Source organism: Callithrix jacchus, chromosome 22 (assembly GCF_049354715.1).
Source record: "Callithrix jacchus isolate 240 chromosome 22, calJac240_pri, whole genome shotgun sequence".
NCBI classification, from domain to species: Eukaryota; Metazoa; Chordata; class Mammalia; order Primates; family Cebidae; genus Callithrix; species Callithrix jacchus.
This window is the reverse complement of record NC_133523.1, coordinates 3,992,771-4,017,744: the sequence shown is the minus strand read 5'-3', so window position 1 is coordinate 4,017,744 and position 24,974 is coordinate 3,992,771. Positions and strand designations below refer to the sequence as shown.

Genomic DNA, 24,974 nt, shown 5'->3' with positions numbered 1-24,974 from the left:
TTCCCGGGTTCAAGCAATTCTCCTGCCTCAGCCTCCCGAGCAGCTGGGATTACAGGTGGACACCATGACGCCTGGCTAATTTTTGTATTTTAGTAGAGACAGGGTTTCACCGTGTTGGCCAGGCTGGTCTCAAACTCCTGACCTTGTGATCCGCCCGCCTGGGCCTCCCAAAGTGCCGCAATCACAGGTGTGAGCCGCCATGGAGGGACTCAATTTTTTTTTTTTTAAAGAAATAAATTTAAAAAAAAGAAGAGGGCTGGGCGCGGTGGCTCACGCCTGTAATCCCAGCACTTTGGGAAGCCGAGGCGGGTGGATCACGTCAAGAGATCAAGACCATCCTGGTCAACATGGTGAAACCCCGTCTCTACTAAAAATACAAAAAATTAGCTGGGCATGGTGGCACGTGCCTGTAATCCCAGCTACTCAGGAGGCGGAGGCGGGAGAATTGCTTGAACCCAGGAGGCGGAGGCGGGAGAATTGCTTGAACCCAGGAGGCGGAGGTTGCGGTGAGCCGAGATGGCGCCATTGCACTCCAGCCTGGGTAACGAGAGCGAAACTCCGTCTCAGAAAAAAAGAAAAAAAAAAGAGAAAAGAACAAAGCCCAGACTGTAAGCCTCGGCACACTCAGGTGACAATTAAGTCTAAAACTCTGGGTCAGGCGCAGTGGCTCATGCCTGTGACCCCAGCACTTTGTGAAGCTGAGGCAGGAGGACTGCCAGAGCCCATGAATTCAAGGTCCCCTGGGCAACATGGCAAAACTCAGTCTCTCTTAAATATACAAAAAGTTACCCAGGAATGATGGCACACACCTGAGGTCCGAGATAATCTCGAGGCTGAGGTGGGAGGATCACCTGAGTCCAGAAGTGAGATCCTGTCTCAAAAAAAAAAAAAAAAAAAACAAGCCTCTGTGAGCCAGGCATGGTGGCTCATGCCTGTAATCCCAGCACTTTAGGAGGCTGAGGTGGGCGGATCATGAGGCCAGGAGTTCAAGATCATCCTGGTCAAAACAGTGAAATCCCATCTCTACTAAAAATATAAAAATTAGCTGGGCGTGGTGGCAGGTGCCTGTAATCCCAGCTACTTGGGAGGCTGAGGCAGGAGAATCCCTTGAATCCAGGAGGTGGAGGTTGCAGTGAGCTGAGATCGCACCACTGCACTCCTGCCTGGGTGACAGAGCGAGGCTCTGTCTCAAAGAAAATAAACAAGCCTCTGTGGACCAACCCTGGAATGACGCTAACAGAGACCTTGTCCTGGGCTTTCTCATCAGACTCCAGGACAGAGAGGCGGCCCGGGCTGGCTGGCAGGTTTCCTTTTATTGGTTCTGACAGTTTGTGGAAGGAAGACATGTGGCCGTCTAGAGGCAGGTTCACCCCATCCTCCAAATGCCGCCACCCTGAAGTAGAGATGGAAGCTGAGATTCCAGGGATGTCGCAGCCCTGAGCACAGTGACAGGTAGGGACGGGTGGGGCAGGAGGAGCAGGGGTCCCCGAGGTGTTGAGAGGCTGGTGAGGGCAGAGAAGAGTGACATCCTGGGGCTGACGCCCTTGTTGGCCCTATGCGCTTGGAGCACGCTGGCGCTTGTCCTTTGGGGCTCTGGTCACGCCCAAGCCTCCTGCCCCGACCACCAGCAACGCCGGCCTCGATGTGGCGGAAGCTGGTCTTGTAGCCTGACCCGGTGTGGGGGTCCTAGGACGGCTCAGTTGCTACCGTTGCTGTCGTCACTGTCCAGGTATGCGCCCAGCTGGCTCAGGGAGGACGCGCCGGGCGTCGGGGGCGCAGGGTCGGCCTCCTTCCTGCTCTGTGGGGGTCCTGGGGGGAGAGTGAGAGTTAGCCCACCTCAGCTCCAGACTGGACGGGCCAGGGACAAGGCCTGGAGCACGGAGCCGGCTACCTCCGCGGGTTTGCAAGGCCCAAGGGTGATGGCATGCGAATGGCCTGGCCTTTCTGGATGGCACCTGATGGGACCTGTCGCAGTCACATCGGCACACTCTGGACTCGACAGCTCACTTCTGAGCGAGGACCCATGGAAGCCCCTGCCGAGGCAGGCAGCACGCGCTGCAAAAACTGGAAATGGAGCCAAGTTCAAGGTGCAGTCACCGAGGACCTAACCGCCCCAGGAAAAATCCCACTAAGGCAATTAACAGGGACGGATTCTGCACCCGGCTGTGAAAGCCACTCTGACCTGCAGTCTCTTCCTCTGACAAAAGGAATAATTGTGGGGGGGACACTGCAGGTGCCATGGCAAGGATGTGAAGCCTCAGCCTGTTCCCATCTAAATACTAACTTAGAAAAGAATTAGAAATGTAGGCCCATAGTAAATCCTTTCTATAATCATATATAATCCTCTGGTCACTCACTTATAAAGATATATACTCAGCATAACCCTTATTTTACTCATGATTATTGGGTTATGAAGCACGGAACTGAGGTGACATCGTGAACAAAGTGACCCCAGGGCAAGATGCTCCAAGCCTCTGTCACGCCGCGTAAGGCTGCTGGAGGGCGCCTCGGCTGTGCGGGAGCCCCAGAGCCGGGAAAGCGCCCGCTGGTCTAAAATCTCCTTGCCTCGGCTCCTTGAAAGTCCCGGACGCTTATCTCCAAGACATGTGATTTATCCGACCCTATCACCGATCACCACTCCCTCAGCCTACCTTCCCTGCCCACTGCTTGTACTCAAGAGCGTCCAGGCACTTGGGGTGACTGCTGGCCTCCGCGCTTTGGCTGGAAGTGGACCCCTGGGCCCAAACTCTCTTTTCTCTTTCTTGGTGTCTTGTGGGTTTTATTTCCACAGTTCCTCATCTTCACACCAGCAGAGAGGGGCTCACAGGACCCTGTAGGGCTGGACCCTACAAATAATTTTTTTTTGGAGATGGAGTCTTGCTCTGTCACCCAGTCTGGAGTGCAATGCTGTCATCTTGGTTAATGCAACCTCCGCCTCTGGGGCTGAAGTGATTCTTCCGTCTCAGCCTCCCATGTAGCTGGGATTACAGGCACATGCCACTGCACCTGGCTGATTTTCTTTTTTTGAGACAGAGTTTCTCTGTTGGTACCCAGACTGGAGTGCAATGGCGTGATCTCGGCTCACCACAACCTCCGCCTCCTGGGTTCAAGCAATTCTCCTGCCTCGGCCTCCCAAGTAGCTGGGACTACAGGCGTGCACCACCATGCCCAGCTAATTTTTGTATTTTTACAAAGCAGTAGAGACGGGGTTTCACCTTGTTGACCAGGATGGTCTCGATCTCTTGACCTCGTGATCCACCCGCCTCAGCCTCCCAAAGTGCTGGGATTACAGGCGTGAGCCACAGTGCCCGGCTGGTTTTTGTATTTTTAATAGAGATGGGGTTTCACCATGTTGGCCAGGCTGGTCTTGAACTCCCGATCTCAGGTGATCCGCCCACCTGAGCCTCCCACAGTGCTGGGATTACAGGCGTGAGCCACTGTGCCAGGACAATTTTTTTTCTGAGATGGAGTCTCACTCTGTCGCCCAGGCTGGAATGCAGTGGCGCAATCTTGGGTCACTGCAACCTCCACCTCCCGGGTTCAAGTAATTCGCCTGCTTCAGCCTCCCAAGTAGCTGGGATTATAGGCATCTGACATCGTGCCCGGCTAATTTTTGTATTTTTTAGAGACAGGGTTTCACCATGTTGGCCAGGCTGGTCTTCAACTCCTGGCCTTAAGTGACGCGCCCGCCTCGGCCTCCCAGCGTTTGGATTACAGGTGTGAGACCCGTGCCCAGCCAAATGGCGTAATTTTTATCAGTGCTGACAAAAATGTCTCGAGCGTCTCCAAGGCTCGCCGTGTGCCAGGGCCTACTCAACTGCCAGCACTCACAGAATCAACCCAAACCTGGGGACTGATCCCATCTACGTGAGGTGGGTCCCCTTAGCTGCATTTTACAGGACAGGACACTGAGACCCTGCTGGGGGGAAGTCCTTGGCCAGGGCCATAGGATAAGCCAAGGGAAATTGCAGGGATCTGTTCCCGGGCTGCTCCACTCCGAATTCTGGCAATGCTGACCGCACCCCAATCCTCCATCTACCCGGGGCTGGGGGTGTGGGGCTCTCACCCCTGCAGAGCACCAGGTGTGTGACAGCGGAGCCACGCATGCTGTAGAGACAGCCGGGGAAGGGGACGGGGCAGCCTGGCATCTGCGGACAGTGAAGGCCGCATAGGGAAGCACGGATTTGACATTTACTTTGCACACTCCCACGTGACTTGGGCTTTAAAAGCAAGCATTGGCTCCTTTTGTAAATAAAAGACAAAAAGAAGCCGCCTGACTTCTCTACTCACCACTAACTGGTCCTGTGGGGCTCAGATGCTGCCCCCCACCTACCCAATGGAGGCTCCCTAATTGCACTGGGAGCGCTGCCGCCACCTAGAGGCCACGATAGAAACCGCGCCCGGCTCTGGAAACTCGGTGACCTTACCTGGGGCTGGGGCCGCCTGGGGCTGCCCGTTGCTGCGGTCCGGGTGGGCCTTTGCCTTCTTCACCACGACCAGCCCCGACAGCGGGGGCCGGCTGCCCAGGCTGCCAATGCTCTGCTCCCAGATCTCCACCTTCCTCTTGGGCTTTGGGGTCTGTAGGTGATAGGGATATGTGAGGGGGTCTGGCCCCTGTGCCCCCAACCCATGCTCACTGCCCCACTGACCACATTCCTCTTCTGCTCTAAACTCCTCTATGGCTCCCCACTGCCCTAGGCTAAGCACTAAAGGCCTCTGCCCATTCCCCATCCCACATAACCTGGTCTGGCACTTCCTGAATCACACTGTGGCTTCTCAGCTTCGTGCCTTTACCCATGCTATTCCCTTCACCAGGGGTGTCCCCTTTTCCACGAACTCCCTTGGTGAACTCCTACTCGCCCTTCAATACCCAACGTAAAACACCCCTCCTCTGAGAAGCCCATCATGAGTCAAGCTCACATGCAGGCTGCATGTCCATGCTCACTGTGCCCTCTGCTGGCTGTTATAACTCTCTCCCTAACTCACTGTGAGCCCGTCTTCCCCACTGCTGCTTCTGTGGTGCCACAGTTCTCAGCACAAGAAGGTGCTTAATCAATGTACTTGAGGGAACAAGTCAAAATGGAGAGGCTGCTTTGAGGAAGAGTTAGGGACAGGTAGAAAAGGGTTGGCATGACCTCCAGCTCCCTAATTACAACAGAAGGGCCCCTTTAATCTATTTTATTTATAAAAAAAAAAAATTTTTTTTGAGAGGGTCTCACTCTATTGCCCAGGCTGGAGTGCAGTGGTGCAATTACAGCTCACTGCAGCCTCGAACTCCTGGGCTCAAGTGATTCTCCTGCCTCAGCCTCCTGCAGGAGCATGGCACCATGGCAGGCTAACATTTTTATCTTTCATAGAGATAGGGTCTCACTATGTTGCCCAGGCTGGTCTCGAACTCCTGGCGCAAGCGATCCTCCCATCTCAGTGTCCCAAAGAGCTGGGATGACAGATGTGAGCCAGACGGGAGTCTCATTCTGTAACTCAGGCTGAATGACCTCAGCTCACTGCAACCTCCGTCTCCCGGGTTCAAGAAATTCTCCTGCCCCAGCCTCCCAAGTAGCTGGGAGTACAGGCACCCACCACCAAGCCCAGCTAATTTTTGTATTTTTAATAGAGATGGGGTTTCACCATGTTGGCCAGGCTAGTCTTGACTGTTTCAAGTTCTGTGCAGCTCTGTGAAGTGTGTTACTGTTTTATGTTTAAATAGAGGAAGAGGGAACCACTGGGTTAAGGAAGTCCTGGTGGGTGCTCTGCTCTCATGGAGCTCACCATGTGGGGAGAGGGAGGGGCAAGGAGACTGAAGCCAGGGCACGTGAGCCTGAACTGTGAGGATGAGCTTCTCGGAGGAAGGGGGTCTTGCATTGGGTATCAAAGGGTGAGTAGGAGTTCACCAAGCAAAGGGGGCATCCCTGGCAAAGGAGACGGCATGGGTAAAGGCGTGGAGATGAGAAGCCACAGGAAGTGCCAGGGCAGCATATGAGGGATGGAGAAAGGACAGTGGCTCTCAGTGTCCAGCTGAACATGGGGGTGTGTGGTCTGTGAAGGTATGGGAGAGGCCTCCTTCAAGTCATGGCTCTGGACTGATTTCAGAATGAGGAGAAGACGTTAAAGGCACAGACATCCAGGTGCGGTGGCTCACGCCTGTCATCCCAGCACTTTGGGAGGCCGAGGTGGGTGGATCACTTGAGGTCGGGAGTTCGAGACCAGCCTGGCCAACACGGGGAAATCCTGTCTCTACTAAAAAGAAAATACAAAAATTAGCCACGTGTGGTAGCACACGCCTGTAATCCCAGTTACTCAGGAGACGGAGGCAGGAGAATTGCTTTAACCTGGGAGGTGGAGGCTGCAATGAGCCAAGATCGCACCAGTCGACTCCAGCCTGGGTGAGAGAGTGAAACCCTGTCTCAAAAAAAAAAATGACATAGGTTAGTTCCAAAAACTTTTTTTTTTTTGAGATGAAGTCTCACTTGTCGCCCAGGCGAGAGTGCAGTGGTGTGATCTCAGCTCACCACAACCTCTGCCTTCCAGTTCAAGCAATTCTCCTGCCCCAGCCTCCTGAGTAGCTGAGATTATAGGCACCCACCACCACGCCTGACTGATTTTTGTACTTTTAGTAGAGACAGGGTTTCGCCATGTTGGCCAGGATAGTCTCAAACTCCTGACCTCACGTGATCCACCAGCCCAGGCCTCCCAAAGTGCTGGGATTACAGGCGTGAGCCACCGCGCCCGGCCCGCTTCACTTTTTTAAAACAGAGAGGGAGCTGTAGACAATGGATTCTGGGAGTGGTTTATGTAAGAACCAGTGTGAGAAGTCCAACCAGGGGACACAGCTGCAAAGAAAATGTCTTTTAAAAACGTGTCTCGGGGTTTTTAAGACATGGTGGCTGATGCCTGTGATCCCTGTGCCTTTAGAGGCCAAGGCGGGAGAACTGCTTGAAGCCAGGAGCTTGAGACCCGCCTGGGCAACACAGCAAGACCGCGTCTCTGCAAAAACAATTTGAAAAACCAGGAGATGGGCGCCATGACTCACGCCTGTAATCCCAGCACTTTGGGAGGCCGAGGCAGGTGAATCACCTGAGGTCGGGAGTTCGAGACCAGTCTGGCCAACAAGGTGAAACCCCATCTCTACTAAAAATACAAAAAATAGCTGGGCATGGTGGCAGGTGCCTGTAATCCCGGCTACTCGGGAGGCTGAGGCAGGAGAATTGCCTGAACCCGGGAAGCAGAGAGTGAGTGCAGTGAGCCAAGATCGTGCCACTCTACTCCACCCTGGGCAGCAAGAGTGAAACTGTCAAAAAAAAAAAAGGCCAGGCACAGTGGCATACACCTGTAATCCCAGCACTTTGGGAGGCCAGGGTGGGTGGATCATGAGGTCAAGAGATGGAAACCATCCTGGCCAACATGGTAAAACTCCATCTCTACTAAAATGGCAAGGAATTGCCAGGTGTGGGGGCAAGCACCTGTAATCCCAGCTACCCAGGAGGCGGAGGCTGCAGTGAGCTGAGATTGCACCACTGTACTTCAGCCAGGTGACAGAGTGAGACTCCGCTTCAAAAAAAAAGACAAGAAAAATTATTCAGGCATAGTGGTGTGTGGCAGTGGTCCCAGCTACTCAGGAGACTGAGGTGAGAGGATTGCTTGAGTCCAGGAAGCGGAGGCTACAGTGGGCTGGGACTGCACAGATGCACTCCAGCCTGGACAACAGAGCAAGACCCTGTGTCAAAAAAAGCAAAAGAGAAAGAACATTCATTTCTGTGTGTCTGTGTTATTGGTTTATGAGCCTCCACTTCAACTGCCTTCTTCAGTCAACAAACCACAGTGGCCGGGGCCACCTTGCATGAGTCCACAGTGGCCGGGGCCACCTTGCATGAGTCCACAGTGGCCGGGGCCACCTTGCATGAGTCCACAGTGGCCGGGGCCACCTTGCATGAGTCAGCTGTGGCGGAAAATGCTGGTCACCCCCCTAAACTCCTTCCTCCCTTCTTTTTTTTTTTTTTTTTTAAGTCTCCCTCTGTTGCCCAGGCTGGAGTGCAATGGCACGATCTTGGCTCACTGCAACCTCCGCCTCCCAGGTTCAAGCGAGTCTCCTGTCTCACCCTCCCCAGTAGCTGGGACTACAGGCATGTGCCACCACACCTGGCTAATTTTTGTGTTTAGTAGTGACAGAGGTTTCACTATGTTGGCCAGGCTGCTTGAACTCCTGACCTCAGGTGATTCACGCGCCTCGGCCTCCCAAAGTGCTGGTGGCCTGAGCCACAGCGCCTGGCATCCCTTTGTTCTAGTTAGCAGGTCAGCCAGGCACAGGCCAGCTGGAGGATGCGTCTCACAGCTTCCCTTGCAGCCAGATGGGGCCTTGTGACTACGCTGTGGCCTATGGCATGAGAGAAGAATTGAGGTGGGCCACATCCGAGACTGGGTGGTCCTCCACACACCCTTCGCCTTCCCACAGCCGGACCCTGAGGGTGCTCTGAGCCAGCTGTGACCACAGCGCAGGAAGCCGTGCTCCAGAAGGAAGGAGCCTGAATCCCTGAACGACTCCATGGAGCAGAGCCGCCTGGAAGTCCTAGACTGTCGGCCCAGAACTGTTATGTGATTGAGGAATCAACCTCTACGTTCTTTCTTTACATCCCTTCTTTCAGCTGCTTAAACAGGGGATGGCAAATTACGGACCCCTAGCCTGCCACCTGCTTCAGTAAATCAAGATAGATAGATAGATAGATTTAATTAATTAATTTATTTATTTAGAGACAAAGTCTCACTCTGTCATCCAGGCTGGGGTGCAAAGGTGTGATCTTGGCTCACGGCAAACTCCACCTTCTGGGTTCAAGTGATTCTCCTGCCTCAGCCTCCCGAGTAGCTGGGATTACAGGCTGAGCCACTGCACAGCCTTAATTTCTGTTTATTTTAGACAGGGTCTCACTGTTGCTCAGGCTGGAGTTCGGTGGCACTGATATAGCTCACTGCAGCCTTGACCTTCTGGGCTCAAGTGATCCTCCTGCCTCAGCCTCACAAGTAGCATCACAACCCATGGCTAATTTTTGTAATTTTGTAAAGAAGGGGTCTAACCTTGTTGCACAGGCTGGTCTCAAACTCAAGGCCTCAAGGGATCCTCCTGCCTCGGCCTCCCAAAGTGCTGGCATTATAGGCATGAACCACTGCATCCGGCCTCTAAATAAACTTTTACTGGCACCACGCCGTGCCCCCTTATTTACACCATCGTGGCTGCCCTGGGCTATAGCCCCAGACTGGCCTTTTAAGAAAAAGTCAAGCAGTCTCCTGACTTCAGCTGTCCCTAGGTCAGCCGGGAGCCCCCGGGGACTCATGCAGCCCCCACTCACCTCATCCAGGATGGCGGTGGGGTTGGGCCGAGGGGCCGGCTGGAGGGGCACAGGAGCAGCCTCATCCTCTGAGTCGGAGTCTTCCAGCAGTCTTCGCTTTCTGGATTCCTCCAACAGGGCCCTGTGGGATGGGAGATGGGAGCTTGGACGTGCTCTGCACGGCACAGTGTCTGGGATGCGCCTGGGTGCCTGGAGACCCCTTCCTGCCCTTGGCGAGCAGGGGTGGGACTGAGTAGAGGATGCAAAGATTATTATTATTATTATTATTCGAGATGGATTCTTGATCTGTACCAGGCTGGAGTGCAGTGGTGTGATCTCGGCTCACCGCAACCTCCGCCTCCCGGGTCTCCATTCAGGCAATTCTCCTACCTCAGCCTCCCAAGTAGCTGGGATTACAGGCACGGGCCACCATGCCCAGCTTATTTGTGTATTTTTCAGTAGAGAAAGGGTTTCACCATGTTGACTAGGATGGTCTTGAACTCCTGACCTCATGATCTATCCGCCTCGGCCTCCCAAAGTGCTGGGATTACAGGGGTGAGCCACAGCGCCCGGTCTATATTATTATTATTATAATTTTTTTTAAGAGACAAGGCCTCACTCTGTCACCTAGGGTGGGGTACAGTGGCACCAACAGAGCTCACTGCAACCTCGACCTCCTGGGCACAAGTGACCCTCCCCACTCAGCTTCCTGGGTAGCTGCGTCCACAGGCGTGTGCCCCCTACGCCTCATTAATTTTAATTTCACTTCATGTTTGAGATAGTCACTCTGGTGCCAGACTGGACTGCAGTGGCGCAATCTCAGCTCATTGCAACCTCCTCCTCCTGGGTTCAAGCAGTTCTCCTGCTTCATCCTCCCAAGTAGCTGAGATTACAGGGGCCTGCCACCATGCCTGTCTAATTTTTTTTTTTTTTTTTGAGACGGAGTTTTGCTGTTGTTACCCAGGCTGGAGTGCAATGGCGCGATCTCGGCTCACCGCAACCTCTGCCTCTTGGGTTCAGGCAATTCTGCTTCCTCAGCCTCCTGAGTAGCTGGGACTACAGGCACACACCACCATGTCCAGCTAATTTTTGTATTTTTAGTAGAGACGGGGTTTCATCTTGTTGATCAGGATGGTCTCGATCTCTTGACCTTGTGATCTACCCGCCTCGGCCTCCCAAAGTGTTGGGATTACAGGCGTGAGCCACCGCGCCTGGCCCACTTTTTTTTTTTTTTTGAGACAGAGTTTTGATCTTGTTGCCCAGTCTGGACTGCAATAGCGTGATCTCGGCTCACCACAACCTCCACCTCCCAGGTTCAAATGATTCTCCTGTCTCAGCTTCCCAAGTAGTTGGTATTACAGGCATGTGCCACTGTGTCCAGCTAATTTTGTATTTTTAGTAAAGACGGGATTGCTCTGTGTTGGCCAGGCTGGTCTCGAACTCCTGACCTCAGGTGATCCACCCGCCTTAGCCTCCCAAAGTGCTGGGATTACAGGCATGAGCCACCACGCCCAGCCCATGCTTGGCTAATTTTCGTATATATATATATTTTTTGAGACAGAGTCTCACTCTGTTGTCCAGGCTGGAGTGCAGTGATGCGATCTTGTGTCACTGCAACCTCCATCCGCTGGGTTCAAGTGATTCTCCAGCCTCAGCCTCCTGAGTAGCTGGGACTACAGGCATGTGCCACTGTGTCCAGCTAATTTTTGTATTTTTAGTAGAGATAGGGTTTCGCCATGTTGGCCAGGATGGTCTCAAACTCCTGACATGAGGTGATCCGCCTGCCTCAGCCCCCTGAAGTGGTGGGTTTAGAGGTGTGAGCCAGCGTGCCCAGTCTACTTTTTATTTTTTTCATTTTTAATTTCATTTTTATTTTTTAGATGGAGTCCTGCTCTGTCGCCCAGGCTGGAGTTTAGTGGCACCATCTCGGCTCACTGCAACCTCCGATTCCCGGGTTCGGGCAATTCTCCTGTCTCAGCCTCAAGAGCAGCTGGGATTACAGCCATCCACCACCACGCCCAGCTAACTTGTTTTTGTATTTTTAGTACAAACGGGGTTTAGCCACGTTGGCCAGGCTGGTCTTGAAATCCTGATTTCAGGTGATCCACCCGCCTCGGCCTCCCAAAGTGATGGATGACAGGCAGGAGCCACCGCACCGGGTCACAGCTTAGATTCTAAAAGAGGGCGGGGAGATGAGGCACCAGGAAAGGCGGGGATCAGCACGAGGGCTCAGAGGTGGTCGGCATCAAAGGCATTCACCAGCTGGTCACAGGGGCTCATTCACACCTGTCATCCAGCACTTCGGGAGGCTGAGGCGGGAGGATCGCCTGAGGCCGAGTTCAGGACCAGCCTGGCCAACATGGCAAGGTCCTGTCTCTAGAAAAATAAAACCAATGAGCTGGGCATGGTGATGAGTCCTGTGGTCCCAGCTACCCAGAAGGCTGAGGCAGGAGGATCGCTTGAGCCCGGGAGATGGAGGCTACAGCGAGCTCTGAATGCACTCCAGCCTGGGTGACAGAGCGAGACCCTGGCTCAGAAAAACAGAAAAAGAAAAGCATTCACCCAGTGTCCTCAGAGGTGGCTGGAGAGGGCAGCCCTGGTGGGTGCCCGGGAGCCTGCACTGGGGGCCCCTCAGTGACATGACAGCCTCAGCTGCTCCTGCAGACACCATGGTGTATGTGCGACCCTGCTTTCCTCTGGAGTCTGGAATCCTGGTATGAGCCAGGAAGGGCGCTGTGGGTCCAGGCTGCATAGGAACCCCACACTAGGTCTCTAGGTGCTTCCCTGGTGACGGTGCCTCTCTCCAGACTCGTGCTGGGGATGAGGCGCAATCTTCGAGGCTCCAAGGCCTGGCCCCCAACACACCCCACACGCCTTTGCCCTGTGCTGAATCTGCTGTGTCCTTTCGCTGTGACAAACCACAGCCATGCGGGCGACCATGTGCTGAGCCACTGAGCCTGGCGGTGGCCCAGGCACCCCCGAGACAGATGCCACAAGGGAGAAAGTGAGTTGGGCGGTGGGAAAGGGGTCCCTGCGAAGTGGGGGAAGGGTCCTGGGCAGAGGCAGCGCCCACCGGTGCAGAGGATGCGAGCTGGGCCTGGGATGGGCCGGCCCTGACTCACGCGGTCTCCCGCTCGTCCTCCTCCTGCTCCTGCCTCCGTCGCTCCTCCTCGGACAGGCGGTGCTGCCGCAGCATGGCCTCAAAGTCCACGTGCGCCTGCCGCTGGTTCAGGTCCTTCAGCTCCTGCAGGTTCTCCAGCACCTCCATCTCCAGCTTGGAGTCCTTGGTCCGGTTCTCCAGCACCTGGTGGGTGCGGGGCAGAAGGGCTGAATGCATGGCACCCTGGGCACACCCTGCCTGGCCTCGGGGGCTGCCACAGGCCATGGCAGGAAACCCCTTACCCCAATGTTTCCATCCTGCTCAGGGAACCCCCTGCCCATGCCCAGTGCTGTGCCCATTTCACAGGTGAGAACACTCAGGTCTGGGGCAGGAAAGTGACGTCCATGGGGCTGAGCAGTGGTAGAGCCGGGATCTGAGCCCCTGGGCAGGGTTGGGAGGAAAGACTCCGGCTCCGGACTCAGGTGGCCTGGACTTCCGGCCTGGTGCCATCTTTCAGTAAAAATAGTAAGGCAACATTCAGCCAGGCATGGTGGCTCAGGTCTGTAATCCCAGCATTTAGGGAGGCCAAGGTGGGAGGATCACTTGAGGTCAGGAGTTCGAGACCAGCCTGGTCCACATGGTGAAACCCTGTCTCTATTAAAAATACAGGCTGTGTGTTATGGCTCATGCCTGCAATCCTAGCACTTGGGGAGGCTGAGGAGGGTAGATCACTTGAGGTCAGGAGTTCGAGACCAGCCTGGCCCACATGGTGAAACCCTATCTCTACTAAAAATACAAAACTGGCTGGGAGTGGTGGCGATTACACCTGTAATCCCAGCTACTTGGGAGGCCGAGGCAGGAGAGTTGCTTGAACCTGGGCGGCAGAGGTTGCAGTGAGCTGAGATCGCACCATGTACTCACACCTGAGTGACAGAGTGAGACTCCATCTCAAAAAAATAAATAAAAATAAAAATACAAAAATTAGCCGGGGTGGTGGTACACACCTATAATCCCAGCTACTTGGGAGGCTGAGGTAGGGGACTCACTTGAACCTGGGGGACAGAGGTTGCAGTGAGCTAAGATCGTGCCAATGCATTCCAGCCTGGGTGGCAGAGCGAGACTTCATCTCAAAAAAAATAATAATAACAAGGAAAAATGTAAAAAGGCAACCTGAGCACCTACTGTACGCCGGGCTAACAGCTTACGCTGGGCCAAAACATTTCCATATGCAATCTCATTTAATCCTCACAATCCCCATTTTACAGAAAAGAAAACTGAGGCTGAGGGAGGCGAGTCTGGCAGCCACAGGCCTCTGAGAAGTGGCTTTGGAGCCAGGCTGGGCTGGGTGTGGAATCCTGCCTGGCTGCTTCCCGGTGCTGTGACCTTGTGGTATTTACCCTTTGGTAAGTGGCAATTCTGGTAGTTTTAATATTTATCCACAAACTCTCTGATGCTCCTCCCTTTAAGGGATGGAGGTAACTCCCCTCCCCTTTAGCAGGGGCCGGACATGGCTACTTGTTCTAATGGGCTATGACAGAAGTAATGGCATGTCACTTCTGAGAACAGGACGTAAAAGCACAGGGCTTCCTCCATGCTCTCTCACTCTCCAGTCTGGGGTAGGCAGTCGCCATGTTGTGAGGATGCTCAAGCAGCTCTCCAGGTGGTAAGGCACTGAGGCCTCCCGCCAACAGCCAGTAGAGGGAGCCAGTTTTCAAGTGGCTCCTCCAGCCCCAGTCTAGTCTTCAGATGATACTGCCCTGGTCAACACCTTGACTGCAACCTCATGGGAGCCCCCAAGCCAGAACCATCCAGCTTAGCTGCTTCTGGATACCCGACTCTCAAAAACTATGGGATACTCAATGTCTGTTGTTTGAGGTCATTAAGTTTTGGGATAACCTGTTATGTAGCAATAGCTGACTAGTACCAGGGTTAAGAGCCCCTTGCTGTCAGCATGGAGGTAACTAAAGTCACACAGAGACAGCAGTGCAACAGCCCCAGGCACACACCAAACCCTCATCAAGGCTCATTTCCCTCCCTGTTGCTCTGATCAGCTCTGATGTGGCTTGCTTAGAAAACTCACATTTGGAAGGGGTGGGTGGGTCCAGAAATAGATGGGAGTGGGAGGAGACAGCAGTGAACAGAATCATTTTAAAATTTATTACATATGTGTGTGTTATACACATATAAATATATGTATGTGTATTATGTATATACGTGTGTATATACATGTACAAATATATACACACACACACACACACACACACACACACACACACATATATATATATATACATTTTTTAAAGGCAGAGTCTTGCTCTGTCTCCCAGGATGGAGTACAGTGGTGTGATCATAGCTCACTGCAGCCTCGACCTCCTGGGCTCAAGTGATCCTCCTGCCCCAACCTCCCTAGTAGCTGGAACTACAGTTACACACCAGTACACCTGGCTAATCTTTTAATATTTTGTAGACACAGAGCTTCACCGTGTTGCCCATGCTGGTCTAGGACTCCTGGACTCAGGTGATCCTCCTGTCTCAACCCCTGAAGTAGCTGGGACTACAGGTTCAAGCCACCATGCCTGGCTCATTTCAGTATTGCTGAGAAAAACAAAATTGTCCAACTGGAAGTGAATATAATTTATTTTATTTTATTTTATTTTTGAGACAGAGTCTTGCTCTGTTGCCCAGGCTGGAGTGCAGAGGCACAATCTTGGCTCACTGTAACCTCTGTCCTCTGGGTTCAAGCAATTCTCCTGCCTCAGCCTCCTGAGTAGCTGGGATTACAAGCATGCACCACCACGCCTGGTTAATTTTTTTCTTTTTTTCTGAGACAAAGTCTCACTCTGTTGCCCAGGCTGGAGGGCACTGGCGCGATCTCAGATCACTGCAACCTGTGCCTCCCGGGTTAAAGTGATTCTCCTGCCTCAGCTTCCTGAGTAGCTGGGATGAAAGGTGTGTGCCACCATGCCCAGCTAATTTTTGTATTTTTCATAAAGATGGGGTTTCACCATGCTGTCCAGGTTGGTCTCAAACTCTTAACCTCATGATCCACCTTGGCCTCCCTAAGTGCTGGGATTACAGGCATGAGCCACTGTGCCTGGCCTCCTGGGGACATCTTTAAGTTTTACCAACCATGCCCCCTACCCCATCTTCCTTCCCTGGGGACCTGAGGCAGGGAAGGCACACCCGCTGGCACATCCATCCCCCACCACACACACCTACCCACTCCCCCCACACACCACTACACCCCTGCCCACACACCTGCACTTACCCACCCACCACACACACCCACACACACCCCTACACACACACCTGCACCCACACATACACACACACACACACACACACACACACACACACACACGGTGCCCATGAACACCTGCACGTCCCCAACTCACCTTCATGGGGTTGTTCAGCTCCTCATCCTCCCGCTCTTTCTGCACCCTCTTCTCCTCCTCCTCCAGGAGCTTCTCGGCCTGGAAATTTCTCGTGGCTCCATGCTCCATGGTGTAGTCTGTGTTTTCAGGGTCTGTCTGGAGGGAGGATAGACAGACATCAGCTCCCACATCCCCAGGCACCGGAAACTTCTAAAGCACCACCAGTAGTTCAGGGCCCCTTCTAATTTTTTTTTTTTTTTTGAGACAGAGTCTTGCTCTTGTTGCCCAGGCTGGAGTGCAGTGGTGCGATGTCCACTCACTGCAACCTCTGAATCCCAGGTTCAAGCAACTCTCCTGCCTCAGCCTCCCGAGTAGCTGGGACTACAGGTGCACGCCACCATGCTCAGTTAACGTTTGTATTTTTAGTAGAGACGGGTTTCACCACGTTAGCCAGGATTGTCTTCATCTCTTGACCTCGTGATCCACCCGCCTCGGCCTCCCAAAGTGCTGGGATTACAGGCTTGAGCCACCGTGCCTGGCCATCCTTCTCTCTGATTTTTACAGCTTCTACTACCTTTTCTTTTTCTTGTCTTATTGCTTTGGCCAGTGCAGTTTCTTCCTAGTCCTCCTCCCATCTCTTTGGGCAAAAACGCCCAACTCCCTGGCATGGACTTTAAGACTCTTCTCTATGTGCCCACTCACTCCCTGCCGCCACTCCCTACCCTCAACATGACTGCAAATAAAATCTCCAAGGAGGCAGGTGGATCACTGGAGATCGGGAGTTCAAGACCAGCCTGGCCAACATGGTGAAACTCTGTCTCTACCAAAAAAAGAAAAATTAGGCCAGGCATCATGGCTCATGCCTGTGGCCCCAGCACTTTGGGAGGCCAGGGCAGGTGGATCAGGAGGTCAGGAGTTTGAGACCAGCCTGACCAACATGGTAAAACCCTGTCTCTACTAAAAATACAAAAATTAGCCAGGTGTGGTGGCACAGGCCTGTAATCCCAGCCACTCAGGAGGCTGAGGCAGGAGAATTGCTTGAACCTGGGAGGCTGAGGTTGCGGTGAGCCGAGATCACACCACTGCGCTGCAGCCTGGGCTACAAATCGAGACCCTGTCTCGAAACAAAAACAGAAACAAAACAAATCTCCGGGCTTGGGCGAGTGTTGTGATGTCTATTCTTTGTGTTTATTAGCCCCTTTTCTCTGAAAATAAATCACACGTACAAATAGGAATAGAGCATACCCTGTTTTGTTTATTGAACAGACTGGCTAAATACACCCTGGGGTCTGAACAGAAGAGCGACATTAGCAGAAGAGCTGAAATCTACATTCACTCTAAATGCTAATAGTGACACTCTGTTTTTTGCATTTTTCTGGGACAGGGTCTCACTCTGTTGTCCAGGCTGGAGTGCAGCGGCAGGATCACGGCTCACTGCAAACTCCGCCTCCCAGGTTCAAGCAACCCTCTCACCTCAGCTTCCCAAGTAGCAGGGACCACAGGTGTGTGCCACCACGCCTCGCTAATTTTTAGTACAGACAGGGTTTTGCCACATTGCCCAGGCTGGTCTCGAACTCTTGGGCTCAAGTGATCCTCCCGCCTTTGCTTCAGAAGTGCTGGGATTACAAGTATGACCTATGGCACCCAGCCTACAATGTCCCGGGGTGAAGAGTCTGAAGCAATTCTCCTGCCTCAGACTCTCAAGTAGCTGGGATTACAGGTGCACACCACCACGCCTGGGTAATTTTTGTATTTTTAGTAGAGATGGAGTTTTACCAGGTTGGCCAGGCTGGTCTTGAACTCCCGACTTCAAATGATCCGCCCTCCTTGGCCTCCCAAAGTGCTGGGATTACAGGCGTGAGCCACCATGCCTGGACTCAAAACAATTTTTTAATTAAAAAAAAAAGAAACTAGGCCAGGCACTGTGGCTCACGTCTATAATCCCAGCACTTTGGGAGGCCGAGGCGGGCGGATCACGAGGTCAAGAGATTGAGACCATCCTGGCCAACACAGTGAAAGCCCGTCTTTAAAAAAAAAGAAACTAAAGGTAGAATGTTACCATTAATATTGTAGACTCAGGCCGAGGTGGGAGGATCACCTGAGGTTGGAGGTTTGAGACCAGCCTGACCAATATGGAGAAACCCCATGTCTACTAAACATACAAAATTAGCTGGGCATGGTGGCACATACCTGTATTCCCAGCTACCCCGAAGGCTGAGGCAGGAGAATCGCTTGAACCCAGGAGGTGGAGGTTGTGGTGAGCAGAGGTCACGCCATTGCACTCCAGCCTGGGAAACAGGAGGGAAACTCCAACTCAAACAGACAAACAACTTTTTGTGTGTAGAGACAGAGTCTCGCCCTGTCACTCGGGCCGGTGTGCAGCAGTGAAATCATGGCTCTCCGCAGCCTCTCCTGCCCCAGCCTCCCGAGTAGCTAGCACTACAGACAGGCACATGCCATCATGCCCAGCTAATTTTTGTATTTTTTTGTAGAGACGGGGTCTTACTACGTTGCCAAAGTTGGTCTTGAATTCCTGGATTCAAGCAATCAGCCTTCCTCGACCTCCCAAAGTGTTGGGATTACAGGCGTGAGCCACTGCACCCAGCCCAAATATTATTATTGTGTATTTTTGTATTTTTTAGTAGAGTTGGGGTTTCACCATGTTGGCCCGGCTGGTCTTGAACTCCTGATCTCAACTGATCGCCTCTCAAAGAGCTGGGATTACAGGCATGAGCCACTGTGACCAGCCCCACATTTTTTTTTTAATCAAAGAAAAAAAACTTATGGCAAAAAAGTACTCAGCATACTTAAGCATAGGAAGAGAATATTTTAAGTTCTCTTCAGTCTTTCCTCAAATCCTTAGGTTAAAAGTCAAATTATGACTTTTATTGGCCATGTAATATTCCACTGAGGGCTAATTTTTTTTTTTTTAATTTTTTTTGAGATGGAATTTCACTCTGCTGCCCAGGCTGGAGTGCAGAGGTGAGATCTTGGCTCACTGCAACCTCCACCTCCCAGTTCAAGTGATTCTCCTGCTTCAGCCTCCCAAGTAGTTGGGATTACAGGTGTGCACCACCACACCCAGCTAATTTTTGTATTTTTAGTAGAGACAGGGTTTCACCATGTTGGCCAGGCTGGTCTCAAACTCCTGACCTCAGGGAGTCTCTCTCCTGCCTCGGCCTCCCAAACTGCTGAGCTGGGATTACAGGCGTGAGTCACGGGGCCTGGTTTGGCTGTTTTTTTAGGTGGAATCTTGCTCTGTCACCCAGATGGAGTCCAGTGGTCCAGTCTGGGCTCACTGCAACCTCCGCCTGCCAGGTGCAAGCGATTCTCCTGCCTCAGCCTCCCATGGAACTGGGATTATAGTCCACCAGCACACCCAGCTACGGTTTGCATTTTCAGTAGCAGACGGCATTTCGCCATGTTGGCTAAGCTGGTCTTGAGCTTCTGACCGCAGGCAGCCAGCCCACCTTGGCCTCCCGAAGTGCTGGGATTACAGGTGTGAGCCACCACCCCCAGCCTGCATTCTAATTTGTTCTTCTCATCCCGTGATGATCTATCCAGGTTGCGTCTGTCTGTCTGCCTTTATGCAGAAGGCTGCCATGAACATCTCCCCCAAACCGCTGTTTCTTGGGGATAAACCGAAACGAGATTCCCTGGATAGAGAGGATGGGAGTAAGGAACCCCGGGGCCTGCCCTGGCTGGCCGCCTCGTCTACCTTGAAGGTGATCTCTGCCAGGCAGCGCGTGCACTTGATGTAGAAGCGGAAGATGGGCAGACCCAGGTAGACCTCGTTCTGCACCGTCTCCTTCCGAGCGTTGAATTTCTTCCCCTTGTAGATGTATTCCCCGCATGTCTTGCACCTGTGCGGCAGGGTGGGGGGACGCACACTGTCTTGGGCCTCTGGCTCTCACTGGTAGGCTGTCCCTGCGGCGCCCTGCGAGATCACTGCTTGCTTGCCTCCAGCGATGGGGAGCTCCCTCCCTCACGAGGCAGCCTATGTCCAAATTTCCTCCACCTGAGAACCTCCCGTTCCCGTTCATATCTTCCTGGGGCTTGCTCCACGGGTCGCCTGCTTGGGAAGCCCCCCGAGTAGGTGAGGCCTGCCTGTCATGCACTCCCAGAAGCCATCTCGGTGTTTACAGGGCCCCCTGCCCTCCAAGAGGGAAGATGCCACACAGAAAAATTCTGCCCCACCTCCCTCTCCCAGTCCTACGCAGGGCTCTGCTCCCCAGTCCAGCACGCCCGCCGCCTGTCTGATCCTGCAAACTCCCCCAGCTCAGCTGCACCTCAAGGCCTCTGCTCCTGTGGTCCCATGGCCAGTGACGCCCTTTATCCTTAGACCTCAGTGCCACAGCATTTTGCCTGATGTAGCCCTGATCACCGCAAATACCTACATCTCTTCCTTCTCCGCCACCAGCCCAGGGCTCTCTCCTGCCTGACTTACGGGGCCCATACACCTGCCTGACTAGCTGGTATCTCCACTTCCCGTTAGACTGTGGGCTCCATGAGGCCAGGGACTCTGTTTCTAGTGCCCAGCACAGACCCTGGCACACAGCAGGTACCCAATAAATGAGTGTTGAATGAATGAATGAATGAATGAGAGGAGCAGGTCAACAACACGTGGGCATGAACCGAATTTCACTGACCCAAATGTCTCCTTGTTAGGTGTGTGATTTCAAACCTGCTACAACATGAAGAGGTGTGGGGTTTAGAATTGGTGAAATACAATCATTCTAAAGTGCTACCAAGGCAAGACCTGGGTACTGTGAGAGGGGAGGATGGAGGCCTCCTGGAGGGGTGAGAGCTGAGCCATGACGTACGGCAGAAAAGGGGAGCCTGCCACGTGGAAGCAGAGGGAGAAGGCCGGGCGCGGTGGCTCACGCCTGTCATCCCAGCACTTTGGGAGGCCGAGGAGGGCAGACTCCCTGAGGTCAGAAGTTCAAGACCAGCCTGGCCAACATGGCGAAATGCTGATTCTACTAAAAATATAAAAATGAGTGGGGCATGGCTCCTGCCTGTACTCCCAGCACTTTGGGAGGCCGAGGCTGGTGGATCACTTGAGGTCAGGAGTTCGAGACCAGCCTGGCCAACGTGGTGAAAACCCACCTCTACTAAAAATACAAAAATTAGCTAGGCGTGGTGGCTGCATGCCTGTAATCCCAGCTACTCAGGAGGCTGAAGCAGGAGAATCACTTCAACCTGGGAGGCAGAGGCTGCAGTGAGCTGAGAACACAGCACTGCACTCCCACTCCAGCCTGGGTGACAGAGCGAGACTCTGCCTCAAAAAAAAAAAGAAAAGAAAAGAAAGTAGAGGGAGAGAGCTCCAGGCAGGGGCAGCAGTGGATGCAAAGGCCCTGGGGCAGGAGCAAGCTTGGCTGTTGGAGGGGCTGAAATGTATCTATGGGGCCGCATCTCTGGGGCCCTATCCTCTCTGCTCACAAGTTTACTAACCACCAAGACCTGCAGGCAGGCCCTGGCCGGGAGGCTCTAAGAGATCCGGAGCTGAATCCCAGGGTGAGGTGAGGGAGGGCTGGAGTGGCCCGGTGTGAACGCAGGACGGGTCACCCCTGTGGATGCCAGGCACTCCGTCCTACAGCCGTGAGCGGTGTGTGGGGTCATGCGGGGGGGCTCACCTCATGTTGAAGGGGGCCATCAGCCGCACCACGTACTGCCGGTCTTTGGGAAGCTTGAGTTTGGGGATCTTTGACGGGTCAAAGTCCGGCGGGTAGTATTTCTGCGGGGGAGGAAGGAAACACTGGGGCGTTATTTTCAGAAGCAGGCACAGGACATGGGCAGAGGGAAGGGGGTCCAGGGAGCTGTGTCAGGGGTCCCCAAGCCCACCCAGGTTCCGCAGCATGCAGGGAGGACTCGCAGGACTCTGTACAGTCGGGGGAGGCCAGGCACAAACTTCCAGACTCTCCGCCAGGGGACTCACACGGGACGCATTAATTCTCCCAACACGAGTCATGACAACACACTTGAAACGCTGTCTACACGGGAGACTCTAAAAAGCCAGGGGTTTTTTCTTTTTTTTTTGAGATGAAGTTTCATTCGTTGCCCAGGCTGGAGTGCAGTGGCGCAATCTCTGCTCACTGCAACCCCCACCTCCCGGGTTCAAGCGATTCTCCAGCCTCAGCCTCCTGAGTAGCTGGGATTACAGGCACGCGCCACCACACCCGGCTAATTTTTTGTATTTTTAATAGAGATGGGACCATGTTGGCCAGGCTGGTCTTGAACTCCTGACCTCAGCTGATCCGCCTGCCTCAGCCTCCCAAAGTGCTGGGATTACAAGGGTGAGCTACCACACCCGGCCAAAAAGCCAGGTTTTTTATGGGGACTGGTCATGCAGGTACCCTCTGCCTCACAGGAGCCAAGATTTCAGAATCCCAGAAGCAAAGCAGGGGTTCAGTATAAACCATTCTGTCGGCTTGTTTGTTTTTTGAGACGGAGTTTCGCTCGTCGCCCAGGTTGGAGTGCAGTGGCGCCTTCTTGGTTCACTGCAGCCTCTGGCTTCTGGGTTCAAGGGATTCTCCTGCCTCAGCCTCACAAGGAGCTGGGACTACAGGTGCCCACCACCAAGCCTGGCTAATTTTTTGTATTTTTAGTACAGACAGAGTTTCACCATGTTGGCCAGGCTGGTTTCCAGCTCCTGACCTCGTGATCTGTCCATTTCAGCGCCCCCAAAGTGTTGGGATTACAGGCCACGTCATCTGGCCTGATTTTTATATTTTTAGTAGAGACAGGGTTTCATCATGTTGGCCACGCTGGTCTCAAACTCCTAACCTCAAGTGATCCACCTGCCTCGGCCCCACAAAGTGCTGGGATTACAGGCGTGAACTACTGCACCTGGCCTGTTTGTTTTCTGGAGACAGGGTCCGGCTCTGCTGGTTAGGCTGGAGTGCAGTGCCACCATCATAGCTCACTGCAGCCTCAAACTCCTAGGCTCAAGTGATCTTCCTGCCTCAGCCTCCCAGGTAGCAGGGACCACAGATATGCGCCACCATATCCCGCTAAGTTTTGTCTTTGTTTTAGAGAGATGGGGTTTCACTATGTTGCCCAGAGCGGTCTTTACCTCTTGAGCTGGAGCAATCCTCCTGCCTCAGCCTCCCAAAGTACTGGGATTACAGGTGTGAACCACTGCGCCCAACCCTGTGGGTAGTCTCAGCATCGATAGCCGTTCTTTGGGAATGGTGGGAACCATCCTGAAATTCAAGTTCCCAGATGCTGGCCAAGGAACAGAATCTGGCAAGCAGGTCTCTCTTTTTTTTGAGACGGAGTCTCCCTCCATCACCCAGGCTGGAGGGTAGTGGCACAATCTCGGCTCACTGCAACCTCCAACTCCCTGGTTCAAATAATTCTCCTGCCTCAGCCTCCTGAGTAGCTGGGATTACAGGCATGTCCCACCACGCCAGGCTAATTTCTGTATTTTTAGTAAAGACAAGGTTTCACCATGTTGGCCAGGATGGTCTCAATCTCTGGACCTCATGATCCACCTGACTCAGCCTCCCAAAGTCCTAGGATTACAGGTGTGAGCAACCGCGCCCAGCCTCTTTCTTTTTCTTTTGCTTTTTTGAGACAGAGTCTCATTCTGTCACCCAGGCTGGGTTACACTGGTGCAATCTCAGCTCCCTGCAACTTCTGCCTCTCAGGCTCAGCCGATTCTCCTGTCTCAGCCTCCCAAGTAGCTGGGATTACAGGCACCCGCCACCGTGCCTGGCTAATCTTTGTTTATTTTAGTAGAGACGGGGTTTCACCATGTTGCCCAGGGTGGTTTCGAACTCCTGAGCTCAGGCTATCGGCCCACCTCGGCCTCCCAAAATGCTGAGATTACAGGTGTGAGCCACTGCGCCCGGCCGCAAACAGGTCTTTCTAGGAGAGCAGTCGCAGGCTTGCTGTAGGAACTCCTGGCAAACAGGAGCCCTAGGAAACAAGGGGAGTGTGAGTATGGATTATGACAAATAACTCCACTGCACCGCTGGAAAATAAAGCACTTAGGTTTAGAGCGCCTGCTGGGTGCCAGACACTGCAAAAAAACACTTTATCCCCCTTGCCTCAAAGTACGTGTGCAAAGACTCGGAGATAGAGGACAATGTCCCCATTTCACAGAGGAGTAAACTGAGCCTCGCAGGTTTCAGCTACTCAGGATTCAGATCTAGGGACATGACACCGTAGGAGACGATGCTGTGTGGTGATTGGGAGCCTGGCCTAAGAGAGTCCTGGTTTACCCTCTACAGAGTTTCGGGGTGCAGTTGGGACAACTGAGAGAACTGCGGGTCTCCGGCCGGAATAACAGAAGCATTAAGTAAACCTTAACCTCTACAAAGGGCAGGGCGCGGTGGCTCACGCCTGTAATCCCAGCACTTTGGGAGGCCGAGGCGAGTGGATCACCTGAGGTCAGGAGTTCGAGACCAGCCTGGCCAACATGGTGAACCCCCGCCTCTACTAAAAATATAAAAATTAGCCGGGCCTGGTGGCAGGCGCCTGTAATCCCAGCTAATCGGGAGGCTGAGGCAAGAGAATCGCTTGAACCCGCCGAGATCGCGCCACTGCCTTCCAGCCTGGGGCACAGGAGTAAAACTCCGCCTCAAAAAACAAAAAACAAACAAACAAAACCTCCCCGAAGAACGCGATTGGCTACAGGCCCAAGAGGAAGCCCCGCCCCCAGAAAACGTGATTGGATCATTCCATCGGGAAAAACTCTACCTGGTGAAGTGATTGGGTAAAAGCCCAAGCCACGCCCCACAGGTGACTGGCTACACCCCAGCCCGGAAGAGAAGACTTAGCGAAGACCCACCGCCCCCCCATGGAAGGCGATGGGGAGGAGTCAGAGAAGCACCGTCCTTCGGAAGGCCGTTTGGGAAGAAGCATTCCAAAGAGGAGATCCCAGGAATGCCCTCCCTCTCCCGAAGTTCCCGAATGTCCCTCTCCGACTGGAAAGCCCCAGCCACCCAACACTTACGTTTAAGACTTTTCGCTCCGACATCTTTGCCTCCTAATCCCCTCGCAAGCACTGGAGAAATGGTTAGGCTCGGTAATTATCGAGTTTTCCGACGGAATCTGTACTTCCGTAAACGTCACTTCCTTCAGCCGCTATTATTGGCTGCAGCGTACACAGCTGACCTCTCTCATTGGTTCCCATCCCCACCTATCAAGCTGGGAGTCTCGCCGTCTTCCTTCCGG

At 53.4% G+C, this 24,974-nt stretch overlaps 1 protein-coding gene across 1 annotated transcript; it reads right to left on the bottom strand.

The window, feature by feature from the left end:
* Positions 1 to 1,294: 1,294 nt before the first annotated feature.
* YJU2 (YJU2 splicing factor homolog) lies at positions 1,295 to 24,855 on the bottom strand. The gene is made up of 8 exons (XM_035284663.3): positions 24,754 to 24,855; positions 21,428 to 21,528; positions 19,510 to 19,654; positions 15,813 to 15,947; positions 12,440 to 12,621; positions 9,339 to 9,459; positions 4,428 to 4,578; positions 1,295 to 1,809 (listed from the first exon to the last, which is right to left on the bottom strand). Exons 1-8 carry the CDS (start codon positions 24,775 to 24,777, stop codon positions 1,697 to 1,699), a joined length of 972 nt encoding a protein of 323 aa, XP_035140554.1. The 5' UTR covers positions 24,778 to 24,855; the 3' UTR covers positions 1,295 to 1,696.
* Between the last annotated feature and the right edge of the window lie 119 nt (positions 24,856 to 24,974).

Bases quoted from the DNA above. Each gene is read 5' to 3' on its own strand.
- YJU2 (XM_035284663.3), bottom strand. From the start codon at position 24,777: ATGTCGGAGCGAAAAGTCTTAAAC. The intron at 12,622-15,812 runs GTGAGTTGGGGA...CGCACCCACCAG, and splicing joins AGCTGAACAACCCCATGAAG to GTGCTGGAGAACCGGACCAA. The intron at 1,810-4,427 runs GTAAGGTCACCG...CTCTCCCCCCAG, and splicing joins CCAGGCGGCCCCAGCCCCAG to GACCCCCACAGAGCAGGAAG.